Here is a 27,799-nt window from a genome sequence, read left to right as displayed (position 1 = left end):
CAAAGCTGATGATGGATCCAAAACTACTCTGCCATGGTTCCTAAAATGACTAGGAGGGGCTGATAGACAGCTGGTTAATAAAGTGGCAAAAATGTGCAAGCACTTATTCAATTATGTAAAACAATAAAACTGAATTATGTCCGATGACATAATCATTGCATCAATGTAGCTTCACACAGGCCAACACCAGTCAACTTAGGTGGAGCTCTCTAGAAGCCTGAAAAACACTGATCAAAAAGGGCATCATTGGGTGAGTAATTTTTATATACATGCTAAATAGGGTGTGGTGATTATCATCTCAGTGCCATCAGTCACCTAACATCTTTGGAAGAAGAAGACCAACTTTGCAAAGCAGTAAAAAATACTACTGTTGTCCATCAGGTTCTGAATGGCATGTGTGAAATGTGAACACAGCACCACAAATATGCAGCCAAGGACTAATGATTTCCATGGATGAAAGGCAGATGATTATTTCACAGCTAAATGTCACTGTCTCACTGTCACTACACTGAAGGCACAACATACTGCATGACTTTCTCGTGAAGAGAAAAAATTCTTGAAAATGTTGAAAAGCTGCTGTTCATTATATATTGAGGGCTTAGATCCAAAGGGGCGTAAGTGACATTTCGCCAACTTTACAGGAGGACCAAAACAAAAAAAGGGGCATAAGTGACATTTCGCCAACTTTACAGGAGGACCAAAACAAAAAAATTACCATAGTTTGATCTGACTTTGTGTATTGATTTCAATCTTTAAGAGAAAAAAATGATATACACATGGATGACAGTATGCTTAATGAACAATATTTCATCATTTATTCAAAAACTTTTTTTTTTTTTTACATTTTTAAATTTGAAAAAAGTCACATGTGCCCTTTTGGCACCAATGTTTCATTCTATTTTGACTGTAAAATAAGGTGACATCTGGTGACAATATCAACAAAGCATTACATTAATGACTTTAAAAGAAACAATCCATTGTGATAAAATAAAGTATCACATGAAAAAAATCCTTACATCAAATTAGTTTGTTTGAATGTTATTAATTTGGCTAAAATAGTAATCCCAGCCACTTAACCATTTGGCAAGATGGGTGACTGAAAAAAAATTACAGATACATTTGTAATAATAAAAAATATGATAGCAAATATCATTAACTGAATGATATATGACATTTAATTACTAACAATTAAAGATTAATAACAAATTAATAACATTTATCCATAATACCAACTGAAAGTAGGCTATAGAGTATTGGGAATATCAAGTAGGCTACTGAATATTGGGGATATAATAATATGGCAAAAACAATGTATTTCATAGAGAGAATGAAACTTTTTGGAAAGGATTCAGAAAGGGCTTCAATCCATGAGAACATCTGGTCTCCTGTTTTCTAACTTCAAGCATTCAAAATGCTTGGTCACACAGTTCATAACTGAACTGAATACCATTTGTGTCCTCTTTCATGTTGCACAGCCATTTGATTTTCTGCCAATGTACTGTTTCTCTCTCTTTGATTTATTTTGGACCATGTATTGTGAAAAGGACTTGAAATACGGAAAATCACAGTGACTAAGCTCAATCACCTTGAATGGCATGCTCTTCCTCGCCATCCTTACGAGAGTGTAGTACCCCTCTGCTCTGTGCACACGCACATTCTTTCTGGCTGCATCCAGACTCCATGAATTTGTGGTCAATAATGGAAATTGTTTTTTACTGTTGGTATGTTTTTTACTGAGTGGAAATACATGGCACTAAAATCAGCATTCCTGTTCTGAGTACAGCACCACATGCTCAGTGTCTGAAAGAGGAGCCATGGCCCCCTTCACCTTCATGCCACATGTAGCAGTTTACCTCTTTGCTGCCTTACTCATAGATTGTCAGGTTGTAGGTGCTAAACTTCCCTGAGTAATACAGACTGCTCACATTACTCCATGGAGTGGTCAGCACTTGCTCAAGATCAAAAGAAACTGTTTTGTATGAGGACTGTTCTTGTGTTCACTGGTATTGTAGCACTCCCAGAACATGCATGCATCTTTTGTGGGTTGGTGAAAGTTGAATTCTGTGTTGAATATATGCCTGTAGAAACTGAGTTTCTCAGGATTCACTTTCCATTTCTTGTTGCATTTCTGCACATAGAGATCGTACATCTTTGTTACATTCAGATTTTCTTCAAGGTACTGCCTTGTTGTGTCTTTCCTGCAGTAGTGTGATTGAACCGTGGGGAAAGACTTAATGTGATCTCTCCGATTTTTGTTCTGGGATTATTTTGTTTCCAGGTGAATGCTTTCCCTGCAGGTTTGTGGGGGACATTCCAAGATTACTTGACTGATCAATGCCTGCAGACCTTGCAAATTTCTCTTGGTACTCAGTGGTGTTCTGCCGCTTTGACTTTTCATTTTTGTCACTGTGTGGTTGATGATGGCATCCTTCTGTCTTGCCATATCTCCCATTGCCCAGAACTGGTCACAAATTCTTTCTTTCTCTGACTGAGGGAAACTATGATTAACTTTGTAACGACAGGAAGCATAGTCTCCTGACCTTTCAAGCTGGGACATAAATGTTTTTAGAATTCACATAACTTTGCCCTGTGTTACGCAGCCTTTTTCGTACATTTTTCTTCCAGTTTCCAGGGTCTCTCTTTCTTTTCCTTCCTCTTTGCTGGATCTCACTCTCACCCTTCATCTCATTGTCTGTATCCTGTGCCTGTTCCACTGCCTTGTCTGTGTCCTGTGTCTGAGTCCCTACATTGTCTGTGTCCTGGGCCTGCTCCTTTGCGTTGTCTGTGTCCTGGGCCTGCTCCTTTGCGTTGTCTGTGTCCTGGGCCTGCTCCACTGCGTTGTCTGGGTCGTGTGCCTGCTCCACTGCGTTGTCTGTGTCCTGTGCCTGAGCCCCTACATTGTCTGTGTCTTGAACCTGGCTCACTGCATTTCCTGTATCCTTTCCTCAGTCATCTCCATTGTCGGTGGGTGTCTGTCCTTCTGAGTGCCTACATGTTGAAACATACCATTAGAATTTAAGCTATTGATTACTACTTGCTGGCTAGCTAAAGTGCTAGCTTTAACCTTACTGAAACACGTTGAGTTTAGCTAGCTTTAGTTTGGGATTGCAAGTCTTCTGGTTTCCGTTTCCGTTCCGGCAATTTCTACAGGAACATACTTCGGTATGTAACATACTTGCGCTAAGCACCTGTTGTTGCTTTGAGATGAAGGGGTTGTATAGTTGACTCTGCAATAAGGCTGTCGCGATAACCACAATATTGCTATACCACACTATAGACAAGCCAACCGCAGTGGATGGCAAGCAACTGCCACAACCGTGTTATGTTCACGTTTTTTCTTTTTTTCATGAGGCTAGGCCATTCTTGTTTACACTTCAATGCGTGTGTACTGAATATTCGGCAGCTCTCTTGGTCGGGTCCATCTCCGGCAGCTCCCCTGGTTCAGTGGCTGTGGAGGATCCCACCTGCTGCATGCAGCATTTCGTGCACTGAGTTGTCGCTCATGGGGCTCCACAGAGCCTCGCACAAGCCTCCCGCTGCTAGCATACAGGCAAACAAGCTAACCTGGCACCCAGCTCTTATAACACAACAGGGCTAGCTAGGGGTGTGCTGACCAGGAGTCAGTGCTGATGCTCAGTAGTTAAAAACACATCTGTATGAATATTTTCAGTGTTTCCCCTATATTTCAAAATTATGAGCGCCGCTGCTAAAATTTCAGGCGATCATTAATATCAACACCCTACGTTATTGTGGATTTTTTCCACATCCTCCCTCTCTCCGTTCTTCAAAGGACATCTACGTGAAAGGTACAAGAGTAGCGTAGCTCTGTTAAGGAATAAGGCAGCGCCTGTGTGTGTATGTGTGTGTAAATGTGCATAAATGTGCATGTGTAGTTGCGCGAGCACAGCGGGTGAGCTGCGGAAACATGGCGTGAACGCGAGCGGAGCAGAGGAAGAGTTTAGCAGTAAGTTGTCAATCTGGCAGTAAATGTAGAGTACAGGCTGTGTGTCAGTTAATAAATGCTCCAGCAACAACGCGTTAACTTGATCAGGCTCACTTAAGATGGACTGACTTTTAAGGTGGACCAGCAATTATCATTTTAGTGTCAATCTCAGGCGCTCTTTAACAGAGAACGGAGAAATGTCTGATGAGTCTCTGTCTTGAGTTTTTTCATATGCCCCCACATATGACAACCCCCCTGATTTTGTCTCTGTTATGTTTAAACACTCTGTTTTAACTGTGCGGACAAGCAGGCTGTCATTTAACCTGCATCCACCAGTCATACAATCTAAGGGGGCGTCCAGTCAGAGTCCATTTCATAAATCCAAGGTTTAAGGGGACTCGGCTGTAGGCTGTTTCCTGCCACAACATGATTTAAAGTGTTTTCTGTGCTCATCAGGTAATGCTGCTCCATTTGGCCGACATATAATCAGACTAACATATCTTGATTTTCACACATACACACACACAAAAAAAAATCTAATACCACATATGACTGCATACCACACTGTTGAGCCACCCTAAATCACCGCAGGGGAAATTCCTTTACAACTACAGCCCTACTCTGCAATGTGCCAAGCAGGACTTGTTTATTTGTGGTGGCTTGAGTAATACTGCCGAGTCATCGATGATACACTGAATGGGGGCTTCAGATTGCAGATGCTGTTGTTTACATTATTTCACTCCACTCCACAAACGACAGTCTGGAGAGGTTTTTGTTTTAATAATCTCGAGTACATGCTTTTAAAACTAGCATTAACCAATCCGATGCTTTTAGTCTGTCATACCTAGTTATGTTTTAACCAGTAATCACATACTGATCTAATGAAGCACACTTTCACATCTGTCTTGTCTCTCAAGAGGTTACTTACGAAAATCCCCCCCTTTATCTTTTGGGATAAAAGGAAAATCAAACAGAAAGAGGGACAGATGTGGGCTGGAAAAGCTGACCGTGGGATGTAATCTGTAGTTACTAAGCAAACAGTACAATAAAAGAGTTGTGTCTAAAGTTCATATTGTCCTTTGCATCACTGCTCACCCACTTCCCTTATACTGATGCAATGCTCTAGTTCTTTCATGGTGTTTATACCTCTCCAAAAGTGTCTACCAAACATATGCATACAGTGTACATACTTTCTGCAATAATGATTTGAAATCAATACAATACTCTTGTAAATGACTCTTTCTTTTGCCATGACTTCCTACAGCAGAAAGGTAGCCAGTAGCCAGATCTGCATGTTGATCTATTCTGAACCAATGTAAAAACAATATCCTCTTTCTTTCTTTGTTTTTTTTAATTGGAGAGAGAATATCCTCTTTCTTAAAGGTTCCTCTTCATGAAACCACCTTTCATGAAGACAGCAAGAAAAAAAATTAAGTGTGAGTAGCAGGCATTACAGGCAGCCTTGTCAGAGAAACTTCTCATAAATGGGACCCACAGTGACAATACCATATTTCCGAACAAATAAAGGCCGGCCACAAATACAGGTTGGGGGAAAACAAGGGTGGACAAACTCCCGGTGCCTTTATATAATGTTCATGCCAGTTAAACGGTAGTTACCCGAATGCAACTCCAGTTCTATGAGTACCTGCAGAGCCCTCTAATGTAGGCTACATTTCCACCACTTTAGAAGATAACGGCGCATATTTTAATACAAGCAAACATCCATGAGCATGCTATCTGCACACTACAGCTAAGTGGTGCACTGCCAAAACATTCTAGGCGGAACTAAAATTATTGTTCCTCATATAGGAGTAAGTCATTACCGTAATTACTGGTAATGCTGTGACAAAAATTTAACAGAGCAAGCAGAAGCAGATCAGAAAACAAGGCTTCATACCAAAATATCAGCAAATATACTTAGCAAACAGAGAGAATTAGAGATAAAGGCCTCTCTCTAATATAAGCCTGCTTCCAATAAAGGTATCTCACCTGTACCCAGTATACCCAAACTACAGACGGTTTCTGTATTGCAGTGGCTCTCAGGCTGCAGTTGATGTGAGACATATGTGTCTCTGCCTTTTTGCACATCCTGGAAACGACAGTATACTAGAAGCTGTCTGTCACAGCTGTTACTTTTCTGGGCTGCAGACAGAGGGCTTTTGCACCAGGAATTTTGCTCAGGAATTGCTAAGAGGGGATTTCCTTGTTCACCAAACATAGTGCCTTGCCAATTTTCTCTATATCGCTTCAGTGGGTCTTTATGATTTTTTGTTTCTTCATTGAATGTCATGGTGAAATATTTTGCTCCACTCTCGTCACGTTTTAGGATAAATGAATCAGGTTTGAGATCCCAATTCCCCTCTTTGCCCCTGCATCAAAAGTGCAACTGAACTGGAACCTTCAGCTCGGTCCTCTTAACAGACTGAATGTCGATGTTTTTTGAGATGATATTTTTGAGACTTAGTGAAGTCTGAAAGCAGGTCAAAGCCCATGTTGTTTGTCCTACAGTGTTAGCTTCATTTTTGCTCTTCTGTAACTTGTCTAGGTCAGCTGATGTCATATGAGCACACCTGGAGGTTTGCACTAAAGTATCCAGGCTTCTTTCCTTCCCTGCGTCCTCCTCTGACATCCATTCATAATTTAAGTCAAATGTGTAAATATGTTCATCTTTTCAGTGCAAAGTTTGTTACAATCTAAGCTAGATAAATACCTTTAATGTAATTAACGGTTCTTAGAACACCTGTAAAGCGGAGTGATACATGTATAGTTAAAAGTCCCAGCGCTGTTGTGCTCTGTATCGGCACTGAAGGAATGCCTCTTGTCCAATCAAATTACTTGGTCAGAATTAACTGTTGTACAATTGATTAATACTATTCATGGCATTATTTTTGAAAGCATCCTCACTTTACTTTCAGTGCCTAAAACTTCTGCACAGTGCTGTATATTTGGGGCTTTTTGAGCGCAAATGTGCTGCAGGCACACAATTTAGCATTGCATTGATCCATATCGTGCCCCTCTTAAAAAAAATAATTTTTACATTACTTTATCAACAGGATCTATTGGACAGACCAGAGATAAATGTGATTAAAGTGTGATGGGGAACACACAGGAAGGGTTTTTTTCCTTTCCCTGCTGCAAAGTGTGTGTGTGTGTGTGTGTGTGTGTGTGAATGTTTGTGCGTGTTTGCACAGCACCAGCTCTTGCTTTGTTTGAAGGACAGAGGTGCTGTGTTTAAAAGCTATAAAAATTTGCATTATGGAAAATACTTTTGGTTCTCTTCTAAAATACCTCCCACTGTTTCAAAGCCATGGATGACTGCAATGGGAGATAACACTTACTCTCAGTCACCCATGATGAAGTCAGTAAAATTGTCTGAAGCTAGAGCTTGGTACTTTTAGGGGTACCGACTGAATTATGTCAGTACTACCGAGTACCTATTCACATAAGATCAATCAGTGCCAAATTTCCGTACCTTGAGAGCAGGTTGTGTTGTGAATTCAAATGAATATTAATAAGATTCCTCATGAGCATTTTTAAAAATCCCTACTAGTTTACCGAGACGTGAGCACCTTAAATTTCTCTTCTGTGTTCCTGTTTATACTTTCAGATATCAGCCTTATTTTACTGTTTCCTGATTGCTTTCAGCTGTATTGGAGCCATGTTGTTACTGCTGATGAAAACATTTCCTGCTGCTGCTGCTTCATATTAAAAGCTTTCCACTGACAAACTGATGGAAGGCTTTTATTGTGAAGAATGAATGTGTTTATTGCTTCCTTAGCGGAGCTTGGTTGGCAGTGCTATTCTTCAGTAAAAACAAGTTGACACAACACGATCTGGAAATATTTGGAGCTCTTTGTTCAGCCCATCTGTTAGAAAGAACATAATTACAACTTATTTTACCTTGTTTATTATTAATTTATCATTGTTTATTTTACCTTACACATCAATTTTTTTTAAATAAATAACAATGTTGAAATTAAGAAGTTTGGACTTATTTTTTACAACTGAAATTACATTTTATTATTACAGAGAGTAAAGTACCGTAAAAAGGTGCTGTTGGGCACTGGTACCAAATTCCAGGTACCGGTACTGGTATTACTTCAAATGTGCATGGTACCCAACCTTACCTAGAGCAGCATGCTTCAAAAAATAAATGAATCAAGGCTGTGGGAAAACACAGGGCTAATTCACACTTCATTTTACCCTAAACCACACAGCAGTGTGGGATATTTTCAGATCTACAATAGCTGCAAGTCTCTCTATGATTTAACAGTCCTAAGATTGTAGTGAATGTTATTTTGGCAAACATGTGACATGGGAAAAATGAGTATCTGTAACTTGTTTCTGCTTGTTCCATTTTAAACCAAGCACCTCATTTTATTCCATTACAGCTGCTGACAGTGCAGTTCTTTGTGTCTGACCTGAATCAACTTTGCGAAATGTTACATATGATCCCTGATGCAAGAATAATGTACTTTCCCCATAACTGTCGACATGTCTGTGTCACTGATTGTGACCTTCCAGTAAAGAACTAATTAAAAATGCTAAATTGGTTGGAAATGCTTTGATGGGTAGCCTAATGAATCAACACTGCCTACATACTGCTCAAAACATCACATTTTCAAAAGTCAAGATCATATGTACTTGCCTTTTGAAACCAGATAAAAAAACATTTACATAACTGAAAAATATTTACAATATGTCTAATCCAAAAATAGATATGCTACTAAGTATAGCCTTGTTGAGATAAAAGCCGAGTACTGCCTTAACTCCCTAAGCCTAGCAGTTCCCCCTAACATGGTATACAGTCAATTTAAGAAACCATATTAGTACTATTGGTTGGGGATGACTAAAACATTGCAAACAACCAGTTTTTCCCTCTAAAAACCAGAAAACAGAATGCACATCATTTAGCTCGAACTGGAAAATGAACTGAATGCTCTGAAGAGAATTAACTGACTTGCCTTATAAAATTATCTACAGGATCAGCAGTCACATAAATCAAGTGGCAGCCCCATCAACAAACTATACGCCTAGATAACACAGTGTAATACAACAACACTGCAATAAGTCCTACATTCATAAAGTTCAGCTTTTGTTGAAACTGTTTTAGTGAAGAGTGTTGAGTCAAGGATGAGGGAATCACCTTTTCTGCATCTCATTAAAAAGCTCAGACTATAACCGTGTGCTTCCAAACTCATCAATTCAGGTGTTGATTCAACAATTAAACAGCATCACAAAAGTCTGTGGTGCTGTTTAATTATAATGCATTGTACTGAGAAGTGTTTCTCGAATTTAGTCTACTTCATTTATACAAAAGGGAAATTGAAAAACAGTTCAACAACCACAAACTACAGCCTCCAAAATGATCATTTAGTTGAATCAACGCCTCTCTAAAACACTTCAAACAAAAACTGAACATTATAACCCTGATGAAAGCAGGATTTAGTGCCAGGCTGATCTATTAGCAGGTTATATTAGCTTATCACAGATACTTCTGTATAAGAATTGATATGTCGATAAGTAACTGAGATACAAAAATGCCAAAGATACGCTCAAGATAACTGTGAAACACTGTCTCTGTTACCTAGTCTGACCTCCAGAGAGTACTGACAACTTGATTTTTCAACTGTAAAATGCCTCACCTAATATTTATCTAGGTCAAATTTAAGGTACCTTTCTCACAAATGATTGCTTATGTTATCCGTTTGTGTTAAAGAAATAAATATAGGCTGACAGTATTATTAGCAGATACTTGACACTCTCAAATATTGACATCACCCTCAAAAATCCAACATCAGTATGGCTCTAATCAAAACCTGTTCAACCTAAACCGAACATCAAAACCCCCATGAAGGTCAGACTTATTGCATAGCTGAGTGTTTCCCCTAGGCTGTGCTGTACATTTACTGCCAGGCTGACAACTTTCTGCTAACCTTTTCCTTCGCTCGCATTCACTTCATTTTTCTGCCGCTCGCTCTTTCGCTTAACCACTCACTCACTACGCACAAATCTTACGCTAAAAGGAGCTACAGTACCAGGAGTTTCCCAGGCAATGACACAGAGGTTGACTCACGTTTCACAACAGTGCTCTACAGAGGCTCCTAAACACTATTGATTTCCGAATTAATGGATATTTGGTGTTATTTCTGGCATTCAGAAAACATTTTATGGCCTGGCGGGGTTCTTGTTGGCCTTGCGGCCTGCCAGGCCTGTACAATCATAGGGGAAACACTGTAGCTGTTGCAATAGAATGATGTTACATCAGTTTCAAATAGGTGTCCCAAATAAATTGACGAACTGAGTGTAGATAAACTTACAGTTGAAAGATAGGTTCACATTTTTTCAAATCTGTCCTAAAATAATAGTCAGGTGCTCACTGTGTGTCGAGACCCAAAGAGGGAATTTCATACTAAAAAGACTAACTGTGGAAGATATCCACTTTATTTGTCTAATTCTGACAGCTAAAGCTTCATATTATCTTCAGATAAAGTTTTATACATTTTTGCTCAAAACAAGGAATATGGATTTTGTCCCTCATCACTTAAATTGTAAGCAGATTAGGTAGGGATCTCTTAATGATCAGTATGAACTGGAGGAATGATTACAGCAAGACAAACCTGTTTCAATGTGCATATGGACACCTGACTGTTGTTTTAACATAGACTTGAAAAACTGTGCACCTATCCTTTAAATATCACACCTGTCAATGATGCAAATCAATATTTCACATCTCAATGAAGGGATAAAATCGACTTCTGAATCTCAATTTCTACATTAAATTCATACTTTCATATTTATTGAATTGTTGACCACATAAAAGTAGGTCATTTGTTATTGTTTTGCTATTGTCTTGAGTTTCAGTTCAGCACAGAACAGCTGATTTCACTCTGCTTGCTAATTTTAACTGTAGTAAAGTTGGTTTGCAGGAACAATGACCGCTCCCACACCCACACACACACACACATCAGATCATGGTCATTTTTGGGGACATTACATAGACTTACATTCATTTCCTGGAGACTTAACCTAAAACTAACACATTTAAAGACAGAAAATTTGCAACATTTAAAAAGAGAGTAGGTTAGAAGGTTATAGGTGCTGGACAATCTTCAAAGAGATCTGGCATTGCTGTAATATTTCACAAGAAATTAAATTTCAAAGTTAACAACATATCACAAGAGTCATCAGGATTTTTTATCAATGGCTCATTGGAGTCAAACAATATTACTTTGTTAAATATGTATGCGCTTAATGAAGGTAATCCATCATTCTTCAGTACAATTTCGCGTAAATTATCAGATGTTTGCAGCTCAATAACAACTCTAGGAGGGGATATGAATCTAACACTGACCATACCCACTGACCCATAAATTAGCTTTTTCCCAATTGGGGACACGTCTTTTGCCCCGAATTGGACAAGCTGTACCCAATTAACTGTTCCCAAGTCTGAAATGTGTCCCCAAACGTAGCCTACGACACACCACACACACACACACACACACACACACACACAAACACACACATCACTTAACTCTACCTGTTGTCTTCTGAAGAGCTGTTGCTGCTTGACTTCTCCAAAACCAACACAGGTGACAGTCTGTCGGTCGGTCTCTGCAAGTTAGTCCGATACTGGTTGAATATTTAGCGCTATAGCTAATAAGCCTCAGACCTAACGGCTTACGTTTACCGTCAACAAAAGTACTGTTGCTTCGTTATTTGCGCCACCAGATGCCATTCCGTCGGTCTTCACATCTTCTTCAAAACTACTATCATTGTACGCGTCATATCGAGCAGGTTTCATCGATCACATTATTCTTAGTTCGACATAATGCCCCGGTTTAGGGGGAAACTGTACTATCACCCTGACTTGTCTCCTCTTGTGAGTCGATGATAGTAGCCTGCGCTGTACGATGAGGATGATGATGATGATGAGGGCGGAGCAGGTCTCCAGACCAAAGGACTGTGTTCTGCCCGCCTTATTTTTTTTTACCCCTACCCGTATTCCGCGAAGACCCGCCCTACTCTTCCTCTGATTGGCTAGTACTCGTTGCCTTCGTTGTTTAGATTGGTTAGATTTAGGCACGAGGAGTGAGATGATTGGGTTAGGGTAAGAGTATCAGGGCCAGAGCCAATCAGAAGCAGAGTAGGGGCGGGGGGGCGGGGGGAATAACCCGCTTCTATCGTGCATCTATCCCACTTAGACGGGTTAATACCTCTTCCGTGTGGTGCTCAGCATTGATTAGATAGGAATGTATGTCCAGTACATTATTCTTCTATACTGGAGTCCCATGAAAAAAGCCAAATCCCAGAACACACATACAAGTGGTGGAATGTAACTGAGTACATTTACTCAAGTACTGTACTCAATTACTTCTATTTTACTTGGGTACTTACATTTTGTGTTATTATATACTACTCCACTGCATTTTATAGAGAAATATTGTTAATTTTTGCTTCACTAGATCTAATTGACAGTCACAGTTACTTTACAGGTAAGATTTTACATACTGTAGCTACAATATGCTGTATGTGATGAGTTTATAAAATTTGAAGCATTGCTTGTAGATTAAACTAACCCAGAGTAGAGCTATCAAAAGGTTCAAATGAGCTCCACCTCAACCAGCAACAACCTTCTCAGTGCATGTGCACTGGAGGCTTCAAGTTTCCACATCACAGTTGTTGAATATTGGACCACAAACTTGGCTTCAAAACTAGTTGTGATGTCACAAATCCTTCCCACGGGCACGCCCCTTAAAATCAGTTTTTCAATGAGCACAGAGAAACTTTTCACTTTCAGCAGATGAATGTGAAAACAAGAAGAAAAACACATATTTGAGTAAAGGGGGACTTTCAGTAAAGGATCTGAATACTTCTCCCACCATTGCACTTACCACAATACGTGATAAAGCCACATTATTTATGACTGACAGGTACTTTACATCATGAATAATCCTTTGACATCCTGACAAACTTTGAAAAACCCGTACATGTAGCATTTGCCAATTGTTTTGACAGGTAAGGTAAAGCTAAACTTAGATTTCTCACAACTTCTCTCAATCTTTTCCATGTAAAAAGTAGTCTCTCATTAGCTCCATATATCTTCACAATATGTATTTGTAATACAGAAGTTGAAGTTACAAGCCACTGCACAACCAGTTCTTGCAATTGCTATTATTTAGGTTTGTTTTGCCCAATATCTCAGCCCTGTATTGCTAAGTTTTTTTTCATTATTATGTATAAACTGAGTATCATACCTGGAAGACATTAAATTAAATTACTGATATCTGTTGTTTTTTCCTCAAAGTGGCATGTAGAAAGTGAACTGCACTTCAGCCCACAAGTACCAGAAACAGAGATGGCTAGAACAGAAATAAAGTCTTAATTGATTTTAGTTTCAATTTAAAACAGAAGACGCTACAGAGGCCTTTGGCAGGGGGTTATCTTCATGGCTCACTTCTATTGAGGTATAGTCACTTAAAGCTAAATTATTGCAATATTGATCACTAAATTAATGAACACAATATCAGTTGTCAGGTATCAAATGGTGGTTCATTTTAATTTAAAGACAAAAGCTCACTTTATATGATAATTCTAAAAATCAATGCATCATTTTAGCTTTTATTCTGTTTCCAGCCCTGCACTGTGATTGATTTGTGTAAAAGAGAAGAGAAGTAAAGCAGTAAGCTGTAATATCAAATGGTACGTTGCTGTCCAGATGAAGCATGTTTATAGCCAAAGTAAGCCAGAAATTCACTCTGGTTCACAGGTTTTGCCTTGATAGCTTTATTGGATCTTATAAAATGACATTATGTTTTAAACAGTGTGTTACAGTTTCGCTGCTCTGAAAGAATTTAATGAGAACACACCTGGGCTTCAGCCAAAGCTTAAGATTTACTTGGCAAGACGCAGTAAAAGTCTGCTGACACATTAGTCATCACGTTGTGTTAAAAGACCTTCATGTGTCGGTCAAAAACATCATCTCTATTTTCATGTAAGACCTGTTTGAGAGTGCTAAGTCTGGGTTTGTTGGAGAACTAGAAGACACATGATGTCATAATTTCAATGTAAAAGGAAGATTCAATGCAGTGAAATCTTTTGCTACACAAGAATAAATAAATAACTTTGTAACCTTTTCACTTTTTCACCCTGTTTGCAAAATGGACTAAAACTAACAGCTGGTGGAATCTTTTTTCTGCTTTAATGTCCAAAACCCTTGAGCAACAGTGCAGTGATAATATAATCAGCAAGAAAGAAGATTAGCCTTCCTCTGAGTTTTTCCCCAGAAAAAAATGGATCAGATTTCTCCCTGAAAATTAAAACTCAATCCTGAGAATTGAATACCAATCTTGCTTTGAGAGTGGCAGCCGTCTGCAAAGACGGTCGTGTGATTATGGAGTGATGCGATTATGGAGGTGGTGTGACTGGCAGTGAATTAACTTTCTCACATGACTTATCTTTCATAAATCTGGATGCCTGGACTGTAAAACCTGCAAAACAGTCTGCTCCAGGATGGTCACGGCCCTCCTCTTGTTTTTATTTTATGTACTTTGTTCAGTAACTCAGTGTCATCACTACCATTATAAATAATGATCAATATCCTGCACATTTATCCCATTCACTTCTTTATGATATGTAATATTTAAAAATGTAATCTGTAGCTACTCTTCTCACTAGAATATATTTTATATCTTACATTTTTCTTCTATTGTAAATTCTCCTAAATTTGCTGATGATATTGGAAAATAGTTTTTACAGATTAAAGGGTCTTTATCTTTTTTATGAATTAAAGTACTGTGGGCATAATTAAACACAGGTGGAAAACTTCCATTGTCAAACTAAGTAATATTACATGAGAGGTTGTGCTTTACCTTATTGTTGGCACTTCAGTGATGTGGAAGCGCCTCGTTCCATAAGCCTCAGGTGGAGTAATATTTTTAGTGATGATGGTGTGCTGTCGTGCCGATTTGACACGTTCTACATGTCTAGTTGACCAATCAGATTGCTTGGTCGGAACTACGTGTTGTATAATGATGCTGGACAAGCCTGCAAAAGTAGAGGGGATAGATCTTCGCTAAACTCTTGGTAGAACTCTGTCTTATAATCATCAGGCCCTGGAGATTTATTTTTAGAAAATGACTTAGTGGCTTTATTTATTAATTATACAACACGTAGTTCCGACCAAGCAATCTGATTGGTCAACTAGACATTTAGAACGCGCTAAAAATCAGCATGACAGCACACCTAGCCGTGCTCAAATGAAAAAAGCCTCATCGCTAAAAATATTACTCATTCATTAGAACTACAGACTGTGACGTTGCGCTAACTAGAAGAGTCATTTCTGGGTAGATGACTGGTGGTTAATTTGAATTGCAGAGATATGTGAACTTGGCAAACTTGTTTTTTTCTGTTGTCATTTTCAGCCACAACTGTAACGTTTGAAGATATACAGTTAAACACAGTGGTCCGACCTAGCTTACATTTCTGTTGGCTTTATTTTATGTACTGTGTTGCTTTGCTAGTGTCTTTTGTTTTGTTTTTTTTGTTTTGTGGGGGGGATCTGCGGTGAAAACCCGGAGTGGAGTTTTGAGTTGTCTTTCTTTTATGTTTGTGAAACTGGATTGAACTGAACTGATTAGGGGTTGTGGGGAAAACAAAACAGACCCTTTGCAGAGTGGATTGAACTCTGAGACTGTGGGACAAGTTAAACACGCACACAGTCACAAACACACAAAACCTGAATCCTTCTTCACTCTTTATCGTTATCTGGCACCCCCATACACAGCAAAACTTTTTCCCATTTTCCCTTCAGTTGAGAGTATAACTCAGCTTCCACTCCAACATCCTCCATCAGCTGTGCTGGTGCTACGGTGCTACTAGCTTAAAAATGTCTGTGAAGTTTGTGGACAAAGTAGCTAAATCTGTCCATGGAAAAATTATTTTTTTCAGCGGATATCCTTAGTAACAACAAGATTGGGCGAGCAAAGCTGTTTTGTGTTTATATGTGAGGTATTTTTTCAGTTTGGGAAATGGCGCATTCTCCAGAAAACATTAGCTGAAGTTGGCTGGCTGAGTCAGCAGGGACTAGAAATCATCTCTGTTGCTGGTTCGTTACTAAGGGTGGGCCTACTTGCTGGAGTAGTAAACTAGGTTTCATTAAATAGGATTCTACTGACATTAGTGATTGTTTTCCAGGCATTAGTCATACCCCATTTATTTCCATGGAAACGGAGATAACACAAGCAAAAAGAACTGCCTCACAATATGAACACATTTTGTTTTTATCTTTTATTTTGTTGGTAAATGTTGTATAATCGCAATATTACACTCGAGGGTGTGCTTTACCTCATTGTTGGCACTTCAGTGATGCTTGCGGAACTCGGCGCAAGCGCCTCATTTCTGACCGCATTAATGTCGTGCCAACAATAACAGTAAAGCACACCCTCGAGTGTAAGCTCAAATATAGTTATCGGCTGCTTGAATGCATTTTTTCTTCCTCTGATAAGAAGGGAGAATTAATATTATTTAAGAATCCCTGCATTGAATCAGACTCATCATCACTGTCAGACTTGTAGAGATTTTCATAAAAGTCAGTAAAGGTTTTACTTATTTAATCCTTCTCCTCACATTCATAATAATGTCATTTTGCTCTTTTTAGTTTATATTCAACTATGTTTCTTATAATACCATCATATTTCATTTTTAGTTTTTCTTAGTTCAGTTTATATTTCATTCATTTGACAGTAACAGCTTGATTTCTGCTGATATTCTTCTTGGCGCTGACTTTTATTCTTCAGGCAACTCATCTTGATTCATTTCCTTCAACAACATTTGTCAGCTTCCTGTATCAGTGAAATGTCAGGAATAGAATTTTTGTTCATGTCCATAAATTTATGAATGTATTAACTTATTTGCCTTTTAATCTCTGGATCTTCAAATAGAGAGTTATTAACCTTCCACTGTTTAGATCGCAGTGGTGCAAATTAAAGTCAATCTTAATGGAACTATGATCTGAGATAACTATTGGAAGTATTAGACTCCGTGTCACATTTCTAACAGTTTCTTGGGAGATCAGAAATAGGTCAATATCCTGAATATCCCAGTTTTAACAACAAATAAATGTTCAACTGCTCTTAGAAAGACCCACCTAACTAAGAGGAACCTTTGCCCTATCTCTCTGTTGCCAAAACTGCCGTGACTACTACTTCTAATGTTAAGTTAGCGCTTTTAAATGTACAATCCCTTTCTAATAAGACTTTTTTTATTATTCTATCTGAAAAACTTGATTTCATGTTTTTTTTACTGAGACCTGGTCCAAACCAGATGAGCACAGTTTGTTTGTAGAATTATACCCCCAGATTATGATTTTATCAGCTCCCCCAGGGCTTGTGGTCAGGGTAGTGGGCTAGGTGTTGTATTTAAAAAATCTTTAAAAGGTGGTCTGTTACCTTCTGACAATCTCTCCAGCTTTTAAGGCCCTTGTCCTAAAAACTCATTGCATAGACCCTGTCCTCTTTGTTGTTATCTATCATCCCCAAAATCCAGCAATACCCTTTTCTTACCTGAACAGTCAAAGTTTTTATCCTCTGTTGTCTGTCATGACAACGTTTAAATTGCTTGTGACTTTAACATCCATGTTGATGATATTTCTGATGGCTTTGCTACTGAATTTTTAAACATTATGGAGTCTTTTAATTTCACTCAACATGTGTCAGGCCATACTCATAAATGTGGCCATACATTGGACATAGTTTTTGCTGTGGGTCTGGATTCATCATCTTTGGTTTTAAGTGACATTTTTTTCTCTGATCATCTATGTCTTGTTTTTAACTCTGTGTTTTATATGAACAGGAATACTCATAAGGGGGAAATTAGCTCACGGATCTTTAGTGACACAAGTGCTTCAAGATTTTCCTCATCATTTGTGGGGTCTGGTAAATCCTTAGGTTTGCTTTTGAACACTAAACACGTAGTTAACTGTTTCAATGATATGTGCATAACTGTTTTGGATAACGTTGCTCCTCTAAAACGTTAATCCAAATACAATTTTTATCTACTGTATCGCCTGGGTTTACTAAAAGAATCCGTGGCATGAAAAGGGAGTGTAGGAAGACTGAAAGACAGTGGAATAAGCTCTCAGTACACTATGAGCATATGAATTTTTTATTACAATCTTATCACAGTGAAATTAAAGATGCAAGAGCAAAATATTTTTCAGAGCTCAACACCTCCAACCAGCACAAGCCTAGTTTCTTATTTAAGAACATTGATTGATTAGTCAACCCTAGTTCTACTGATGTCTCTATTACTTCAAATGCAGATTGTGAAAGATTTTTTAACCTTTTTCATAGATAAGACTGATGATACACACACATCCAAGAATGCTAGATACTTAAGCCCCATGCCTGCTTTCAGTCATAAACTCAGTTAAGACCGCTAGTGTCCAGCCACTTCTCAGGAAACCTGGTTCTGATCTCTCTGACCATGGCAACTATAAACCACTTTCTAATCCTCAAGAAAATTGTCTCAAATCAATAGTTTGAGGTCTTGATCAATAACACTATTTTTGAGAAATTCCAATCAGGTTTCCGATAGCAACACAGCACAGAGACGGCCCTTGCAATAGTTAACAGTGATATCTTGATGAAGGCTGATGCAGGTGAATGCTCAGTACTGGTTCTGCTTGAACTTAGCGCTGCATTTGACACGGTGGATCAAAGCATTATTATTGAAAGGTTGAGAACATGGGTTGGTATCTCTGTGACTGCCCTCCAGTGGTTCTCCTTATATTTTTCCAACAGCAAATTCGTTGAGTCTGTTGATGGCTTCACCTTCTCTCAAGCATTGTCTATGTATGAGGTGCCACAGGGCTCCATTTTAGGACCAATTTTTTTTCTCTTTATTTAATCCCTATGGGCCACGTTATCAAACAGCATGATATTTCATTTCATTGCTACACTGATAATACTCTTTATACTTGTCCTGCAAACCATCAACTAAGTTGTCTTCCCTGCATAATTGCCTAGCTGTGGTTAAGAATTGGATGGCAAAAAATTTTCTTCAGCTTAACTCCTCCAAAATGGAAATCCTGATTATAGGCCCTGAGCACACTTATGGTCAAGTTCTATCTGCTCTTGGCTCTTTGGCTTAGCATGTGGTACCCACTGTTAAAACCCATGGCTTTATTTGAGATTAGAACCTCACTCTCAAGACCCATATTAAAAGGCTATCTCAGTCGTGTTTTCTCCACTTGAGAAATATCCCTAGAATTAGATCTTTTATTTATTTTAATGATCTTTAAAGAGTGATTCATGCTTTTATCACTTCTCAGCTAGATTATTGTAATGCAGTGTTAACATGCCTTGGCCAAAACATGACTGCATGGTGCCCAAAATGTAGCCGCCAGACTTCTATCTACTAAAGGAAGGAATCTCTGTCTGTGTGTTTGTATGTCTGTGTGTATGTCCTTTGCGTATCTTTTGAACGATTCATTGGATTGACTTAACACTTAGCGGGTGTATGGCTGGGGAACAAATGGAGTACCGTGTCGAATTCGGTGCAATTTGGACACGCCATACGTTTAATATTAATAAAATTTGAATAAACCAGCACTCAATCAGCCGCTCCACTCTGTGCAGGGGCAGGGCGGAGCTTCAGGGCTCTTCCAACTGACTCCAGCATGTCAGGGAGAGAGCAGAGATGAGGCATGACACGAGTCAGAGAAATGTGCTCTAAAAAGAGAAAAGTAGACAGTGAAAACAGAACTTTTAATCATGAATGGACACTCTTACCCCATGTCTAGACAGAAAGCATAGCATTAGCAGCACATTTAGCAGATCAGCAGTGAGTGACTACACAGGAAACTTTCAGGTACATTGTTGAGCGTAGGTCACCTGCGTTTTAGAAGCACTCAGAGCCCAATACACAATGACTGTAGTTATGCGCATAAAACATGGATGTATAAAGAGAACCTGATACAGCGTCAGAGACGGGGTCCGGTTCATTCCTATGAAAGTTACTTTGTGGCGCATGAAGCCAAAAAAGTTCAACTTCCTCTGTATTGCTTCCGCATCTTTAGGGCCCATAGAGCAAGTGCACTAGTGACTTTCGCCGGCTACTTCTGGTTTAGCCCTCTGGCTAACTTGAATGGGGATAAAACAATTCAATCATGCGGTTTCATATGTTCCAAGACCGTGGCAATTGTGAAGCACCATTACAGACAAAGCACAAATCTTTAGAGCAAACATACCAACTCAAATCTGAACTGAAGGTACAGAAAAAAGGAACAATCTAAGAGCCCAATATGATCGATACACTTTATTTTAGGCTACTTGAAATGAAAAACATTTATGTACTATAGAGTAATCATTATTTATAACTTCTGTGAATAATAGAGTGTTAGTTTCTTTCATGTTGTTGGTGTATATACTCATTCATACCTTACATCAACTGTATTAATGTAATTAATTAATGTGCTGAAGTAGTGGCCAGAGGCCAAGTAATCAGCCCATTCCAAACAGGCACATTTTGAACGGACACTGCACTAGTTTAACCAAATCATGAAAGCATGATCATATCTCCCCTATTTTAGCTTCCCTTCACTTGCTGCCTGTCCGTTTTAGAATTGCTTTCAATTTTTTTTTTTTTTGACCTTTAAGGCCCTGGACTCAATGGCACCGAGCAACCTGGCTGAGCTTCTAAATCATTACTCACCGGCATGAAGCCTGACATCCACTGATAAGGTCCTGTTAGCTATTCCCCAGTCAAGGCTGAAGAAGGCTCCAACCCTTTGGAACACCTTACTAGAGGAACTTGGACTAGAAAATGAACTTCCCTCTTTTAAATCATTGCTCAAAACTTACTTCTACCGTATGATTTTTGCTTAATTATTTTATCTGTTAGTTATTTTATATGTTACTTTCATGTTTTACTGTTATCCATTATTTTTATCATTAATTTTAACTGTTTTGTGTATGTTAAACTGTTTTTTGTATGTGATTGTTTTCCTCCTTTGTTTTATTTGATCTTGTTTGCGAAACACTTTGAAATGGTTGTTTTGAAAAGTTAAAAAAAAGGATCTCTTAATTTTGTGTATATTTTTGACTCATATTTTTGACTGCTACACACTAAATAACACCAAGTTATTTTCCTTGTATATAATACGACAATTTACTTGGCAATAAAGCTGATTCTGTTTCATACATTGCTCAATAATTTGATTGATAGCAGCCCATTTTGTAACAAAATCAATAAACACAGTTAATGTTGCAAATAGGATTTACAGTCATCTTGTGCACAACTCAGGCACGATATCAACTGCAGCTGCCAAAAAGGACAGATGTTTGTACAGCTGCCGGTTTTTGGACATTTGCTCTTTAGCTATAAAACATTTGAAAAAACAAGTTCAAAATCTGTATGTGACTTTTTTTTTTCTTTTAAAACAAAAAGTCATAAAAGTCTATCAGCTATTTATTGCTGACCACCGTTTGTGGTGATTGATATGATTACTTATTACTCTATAAAACAGAAGGGGTAGCTGAATCATGTTCAGTTAAAATAGACTCACTTGCAACATCTGTTTCCCTTCAGGACGTTCCTGTGGACCATCAACCTCAGTCTCCATCCTCCACCGTATCAGTGCTGAAATGCAGAACATACTATGCATGTTTATGAAGACTATGTATTTCACAACTAACCTACATATTTTCAAGACTCATAGAGATATACAGTTCAGAATCATGCTGGCAAAACTTCAGTTCTCCACATCAAATACAGTGAAAATAGGCTTCCAAAAACGCCCACAGAGAAACTACATAAACACAGCTGCAGCAACTGTATATTCATAAAAAGCTCTGCTGAAAATAAAAACAAATGTGTTGATATGTTTTGCCCAAACTTCAGTTTGAATATTTTAATTTCTGCAAGTACTTTTCTTATTCTTTTGAAAATAAGACTAAATTTTGAACTCTGAATGTGATGATAGCCAGTAAGATTATGGGTGAGCAACAGTTCTCTATCTCAGACACTTTTAAAGAAGAGTCTGGCAAAAGGCAGACATACCTCTGATACCTTAAATAAAGAGTTTGAGCTGCATTCAGTATGTGCAATAAAATCACTTAATTTGTACTCTAGCAATTCATTTTACCCATAAGTACAGTCCCCGTCTTATTATCCTACTGTCTTATTGATTTTTATCTTATTCATGGGTCCTGTTTTTTTTAATTTGTTTGAATTAGTGTTTCTAAATGATATTTCCTTTTAATCTATGATATTTAATCTGTTTCACTGGAAGATGAATCCACTTTAGTGTGTCTGTTTTTGCCACGCTGCAAACCAAATTGCTACAACTGATGACTGTTGCACTGTCAGCTGTTCTTTATAGTTTCCAAATCAGTCACGGGGTTTCTCAACCTTACAGACACTGAGGGCCACTTACAGTTGTTCATGTACAAATGTGGTCTATGTGGAAAAAGATTCAATAAAGAAAAATATAAAGCGAAAAATATTTAATATAGAATGCATGTAATCATATTAATATAGTACAGCTACACGGATAATTTAGATTTATAAAACAAAATCGCATGAAACCGTCTTTGACAGCCAATTCTCAAAGTTTAAGTGTCGTGTTTGAGGGGTTTACTAAAATGAATATTCTGAGCGTTATCACCACCATGCGGTTTGTTTTGGGCGTTACACCATTTCCCCTAATGAACTGGATTTTTCCAGTAAATTGTCGTATTTATATAATGATCTCAAGACTGCTCAGTGCCATGGTAAAAACCCGGCTGACCCCCCCCCCTTAAGGCACTGAATGGGTTAGTTAAACCATGCGCTCCTGCGCAACACACGCTGCAGCCTAAATTTAAGATCCTCAGCAGAAAGCCGAAGGAAGTCCCAGTGACTGTTGCATTACCGCTGAAACATGCATCACATCTCTTTACGTGGGTTGACTGACCGTCAACATTTTTTTGGTAATGTTAAACGGTGGTTAAACTGTCACATGGACAACCACTGTTATGTCATGGGCAATTGTGTTTTACAGCCAAGGAGAATTGCGCTTCTCATTGGATCCATTATCACGGAAGGCGCCTGCAATAAAAGGTGGGGCTGGATAATCATGTCAGTGGCTTGTCTCTTTAAGTAATTTTACTGACTGCAGTGCAATGATTTTGGTTAACTGCAGACCAAAACCTTTTCATGATGATGATAATGGCATGGGATGGGGATTGTGATTTGGTTGTAAATCAGTGTGTGTAGGCCTAATGTATCTACCAGGAGTGCCAAAACTTTCATCAAATTAGATTTAAAAAAATGTAGTCACACTTTCAGGCTCATACAAACTAAGAAACTGAAATAGACTCACAACCATTTTGAGAAAAACTTATGAAAAGTGTTGCCTATATAGTACTTGCAGACAAATATGGAATAATACTTGTTTATGCAGCCCACAGCATTTCTGACAAATCTTCTACCTGCACTAATTATTCCATCATACAGAGGCAGACCAACATGTCAAGTTCCCCTGAAACCTTGCACTTTTGCTTCCCCACCCACGGTGACTCCATCCTCAGCAAAATGAATGCTCTGAGAGAGCATCACCGCTTCTGTGATGTGACACTCCTCCTTGGGGGTCTACAAGGCACCACTGTGCAGCCTCTCCATTTCCACAGTCACCAAGTGGTGCTGGCGGCGTCCTCAGACTTCCTATGTGACCAGTTCCTGCTCCACGTTGGCTGGGCAGAGATGAGTGTGGGTGTAGTTTCCAGTGTGGAGGTTGGCAAGAGACTGCTCCTGTCCTGCTACACCGGGCTCCTAGAGGTGCTATAAGATCTTCTGCTTCCATAAACTCTTTCAAAACAGAGCAAAATATATCTCCAAATTCATCACTACACTACAAAACAGAATGACAGGATAAAAGAACATCAACAGTAACAATAACAAAACAGGAGGGAGGAACATACAACAAAGGAGTGGGCGTTGAATGATATGAAAGTCACAGATGACTGAGAAAACTTCACTCAGTGGTTGTAGTTCTGTTCTCACGTGTGAAAGAAAATGTATTCCACATACTTCACCATACCTTTTTCTCTGAGATCCTTAATAATAAAAATAACAATAATGCCCAAACTTTATTTACTGTCGTTGACAAACCACTCAGCATCAGTCCCTCCTGAACTGCTACCCATCAAGCAATGACTTTGCATCTTTTTTTCACAGATAAAATTCTGAGGGTAAGACAAACAGTCTGCAACTCCATCTGGGCCAAAATGGCTATGTTGCCTGTGTCTCAGCATAAAACCACTGAAGGTACTTTGGCAAATTTTTACCCCCTAGTTTATGCAACCTTGACAGAAATTGTCCAACACCTTAGATCTACTACTTGCTGCCTTGACACTCTGCCTACAAGCTTCTTTAAGGATGTTTTCAACTGCATAGTATCAGATGTACTACTAATAGTCAATTGTTCTCTTCAGTCAGGCCTTTTTCCAAGGGCCCTGAAGACTGAAGTTATTACACTGCTTTTAAAAGTCTAATCTGGATGCCTCAGTAATAAACAACTACAGACCCATATCAAACCTACCTTTTTTAGGAAAGATCATTGAAAAGGTTGTTTTTCAGTAGCTCAACATTTTCTCAGTGCAAAACAGTTTCTTCGGTGCTTTTCAGTCTGGATTTCAACCACACCACAGCACCAAGACAGCACTTGTGAAAGTCTTAAATTACATTCATCTGAACATTGACGCGTCAAAAAATTTCAGTTTTGTTATTACTGGATCTCAGTGCGGCATTCGACACTGATGATCATAAGATACTGCTTCACAAACTGGAAAAGTGGGTGTGACTTTCTGGCACTATGCTAAATTTTTCAAATCATATTTACAAGATGAGGACTATTGGAAATTATGAATCTGAGCGAACTAAAACAACATGTGGAGTTCATCAAGGGTCCATTCTTGGGCCTCTTCTATTCAATATCTACATGCTCTCCCTTGCTCAGATTACAGAACATTATCACATCTCCTACCATACTTATGTAAATGACACACAACACTACATAACAGTGTCACCACATGACTACAGTCCCTTACTTTTGCTGAATAAGTGCATTGAACAAATCAATGAGTGGATGTGCCAGAATTCTCTACAGCTGAACACAGAAAAAACTGAAATAACTGTTTTTGGCCCCAAAGAAGAAAGATTAAATGTCAGTGCTCACCTTGACTCCAGCCACATAAAAACAGTTACAAAATCAGCCTACCGCCACCTTAAAACATAGGCTAGCAAGAATTAAAGGATTTTTGTCTAAACAAGAAACAGAAAAACTAGTTCATGTCATCAGGTCATCTGGGACAGGTTTATTCAGTGTTCCCAGGATCAAAACCAAGCAAGGTGAATTGGCTTCTAGTTTCTATGCTCCCCACCTGTGGAACAAGCTTCCTGAATACCTGATGTCTGCTAAAACTGTCAGCTAATTTAAATCAGGGCTTAAAACATTATTGTTTACTGCAGCTTTCCAATAAATAAAATATGTTTGTTTTTAATCTTAAATTATTTATTTGCTTGTTTTTGTCTTCTTGCTTTAATGTCTTTTAAATACAATCTTAATTTCTTCTTAATGTCTTATTTTCAATGTATTTCTATGCCCTTGTAAAGCACGTTGAATTGCTTTTTGTCTGAAAGGTGCTATATAATATATATATATATATATATATATATATATATATATATATATAAATTTGCCTTGCCTTGCCTTACTATTAACACCAGTGCAGGTTTAAGTATGCTCTTAAGGTTGCTGTCTGACCTGAATAATTTGATTAAATATGGAATGTCAAGACTACAGCTTGTGAAAGAGTAGCACAATGTAGGTCCAATGTGGAAGTTTGCCATGTATCCTGTACTGTGTTATTGCCTAATTTAGTGTTTTCTATGTTTATTTTCTTGTTTTCTATCACAAATCTATTACTGTAGGTCCCTCTAAGAGAACTGGTAAGCTAACTCACTGCAGCCAGTGCGCTCTGGATGAGCTAGGTGGTGGAGAAGTGCGCCCAGGCCGTCTCCCAGTACCTCAGTCCCACCCTGGCTTTCTTGAAACTAGAGAAATGTTCAGACAAGAAGGAAATCCAGCAGCCGGACAGCGGCTGGCCAGGTACCAATTTCAAGTATCAGGAGGAAATTGATATAGTCCAGCCCAGCAACAGCATCCAGGAAGCAAATACAGAGGAAGGGAGAGCGGCTGTGCTTCAGTCCAAGTTAAAGGTTAGCCAAGGAACCGAAGTGGATAGTCAAGAACTGAGGGAGGTCAGAGAGGATAAGAAGGTGGTTAAAGCTAAAATTGAGTTATCGGAAGACACAGCATGTTCACTCAGCTCCCTGGCGTCAGAGGAAGGTGGAGACATCCAGGCTGCTCACAAAACAACCCAATCCATCACATTATAGGTGCCCTAAAAGGTAAGCTATGCCCTGCCACTGCTTTCAGAGATCACATATCCTCCCCAACCATAAGTAGTCCTGCTCCTCATGTAGAACTGGGGGACAGCTCCCAGGATCAAGATGAAGAAGAGGTGGAAGAGACAAAACAAGAGGAAGAAATGTTCTCGCTGGCAGATCTATTGCAAGAAGGTAGAGAACTGATGGATTCCAATCTCTTCTGCCTCTCTAGAGCACATCTGTCAAAGAGTCATTTTACTACAGACAAGTTGACAGAAGATACAGACAGCGTATTGGTCCAGAGGCCGTACCTGTGCCGGAGGTGTGACAGAGTTTTCCAGCACCTGGAGAGCTACATGGGCCACCTGAAGGAACACAGGCAGTACTTGTGTTTGGTCTGTGAGAAAAGCTTCTCTCAGAAGAGTAACCTGACCTTGCACATCCGTGTCAACGTTGGTGTCAAGAATTTCCGATGCCCACTGTGCCACAAGACGTTTTTGCAGAAGGCCATGCTGCAAGACCACCTCAATGTGCACATGGGTGATAAGCCCCATAAGTGTAACTACTGTGCTGTGCACTTTTCACACAAGCCAGGCCTCAGGCGCCACCTGAAGGTCATTCATGGTAAGAGTAGCTTGCAAAACGTGCTTGAGGAGGCTGTGGACAGAAGAGGAAGTAACAGTTCTAGCATCAGTCTTAAATACTGGATCTTAATGGCTGTATGTTTCTATACTATATGTGTCACACATGGACGTTTTTTGTTAACATTAAAGCAAAACCTCAAAGCAAAGATGAGCTCACTTACAGCTACAGCATTGTCTCCCATCATACAGACTGAGAATCACTGACTAAATGCATTTGCACTGTAACATCTGGCTAATGATAAGTAGTAATGGCCCTTCTTTGCCTTCAGCAGTGTTTTCCTGATCTCAGTGGGTACAATACACCAAATAAAGAACTGCACCATGTAATGTACAAGTTTCATCATGATATATCATTAGCCACATACTGTATAATAGTGAATGCAAACACATAGAGGGCATTGTTTTCAACACCTCTGAGAGAGGTGTTAAAATAAAATGGTTCTGTATTTTATGGTGTGTACAGACAACAAAATGTATTTTTCTGCTTTACTAGGAAGGTAAGCTACTGTACATGTATCTATCTAGAATATAGGAGAGAAATGTTTGATAAGACAATCTGAAACATGTAATGTAAATATTAAATGCCTTTACAGTTTTAAAATACTGTCTCTTGGCCTGTTTGCTAATTCTGTTTGAAAACTATATAGTGTTACTCCTTTTATTACAGTGAGGCTGGGGTTCACAGACAACTATTGCTTCACCATTTGACCCGACTGAAATTGTGTGCAGCTCACTGAGCATTACGTTATAAATGAGTGGGTTCTCCCGCATGGCTGAGAGG

At 38.9% G+C, this 27,799-nt stretch overlaps 3 protein-coding genes across 4 annotated transcripts in view; 2 read left to right on the top strand and 1 right to left on the bottom strand.

Moving 5' to 3' along the window:
• The window catches only part of jak2a (Janus kinase 2a), a 37,602-nt gene extending 25,669 nt beyond the window's left edge, over positions 1-11,933 (bottom strand). The window contains exon 1 of one of the 2 annotated variants that reach the window (XM_042394277.1): positions 11,479-11,933. The gene's annotated coding sequence lies outside the window, so the exon portion shown is untranslated. The remainder of the gene's footprint in view (positions 1-11,478) is intronic. The other variant, XM_042394276.1, reaches the window with a different exon arrangement.
• Positions 1-20,839, top strand: part of plgrkt (plasminogen receptor, C-terminal lysine transmembrane protein) — a 65,487-nt gene extending 44,648 nt beyond the window's left edge. Inside the window, exon 5 of the mRNA XM_042394284.1 lies at positions 20,602-20,839. Coding sequence (XP_042250218.1) covers positions 20,602-20,636 — 35 coding nt within the window. The 3' untranslated portion in view covers positions 20,637-20,839. The remainder of the gene's footprint in view (positions 1-20,601) is intronic.
• Positions 20,840-22,538: 1,699 nt separating this feature from the next.
• LOC121885896 (zinc finger and BTB domain-containing protein 6-like) lies at positions 22,539-27,549 on the top strand. Its single transcript, XM_042395707.1, is given in 4 exon segments — positions 22,539-23,044; positions 23,441-23,761; positions 25,916-26,296; positions 26,299-27,549. Coding segments are annotated over 3 exon segments (1,614 nt in total). The 5' UTR covers positions 22,539-23,044; positions 23,441-23,452; the 3' UTR covers positions 27,223-27,549.
• The last annotated feature ends 250 nt before the right edge of the window (positions 27,550-27,799 follow it).

This window comes from Thunnus maccoyii, chromosome 19 (genome assembly GCF_910596095.1).
Source record: "Thunnus maccoyii chromosome 19, fThuMac1.1, whole genome shotgun sequence".
In the NCBI taxonomy this organism is placed as follows: Eukaryota; Metazoa; Chordata; class Actinopteri; order Scombriformes; family Scombridae; genus Thunnus; species Thunnus maccoyii.
This window is presented reverse-complemented; position numbering and strand designations above follow the sequence as displayed.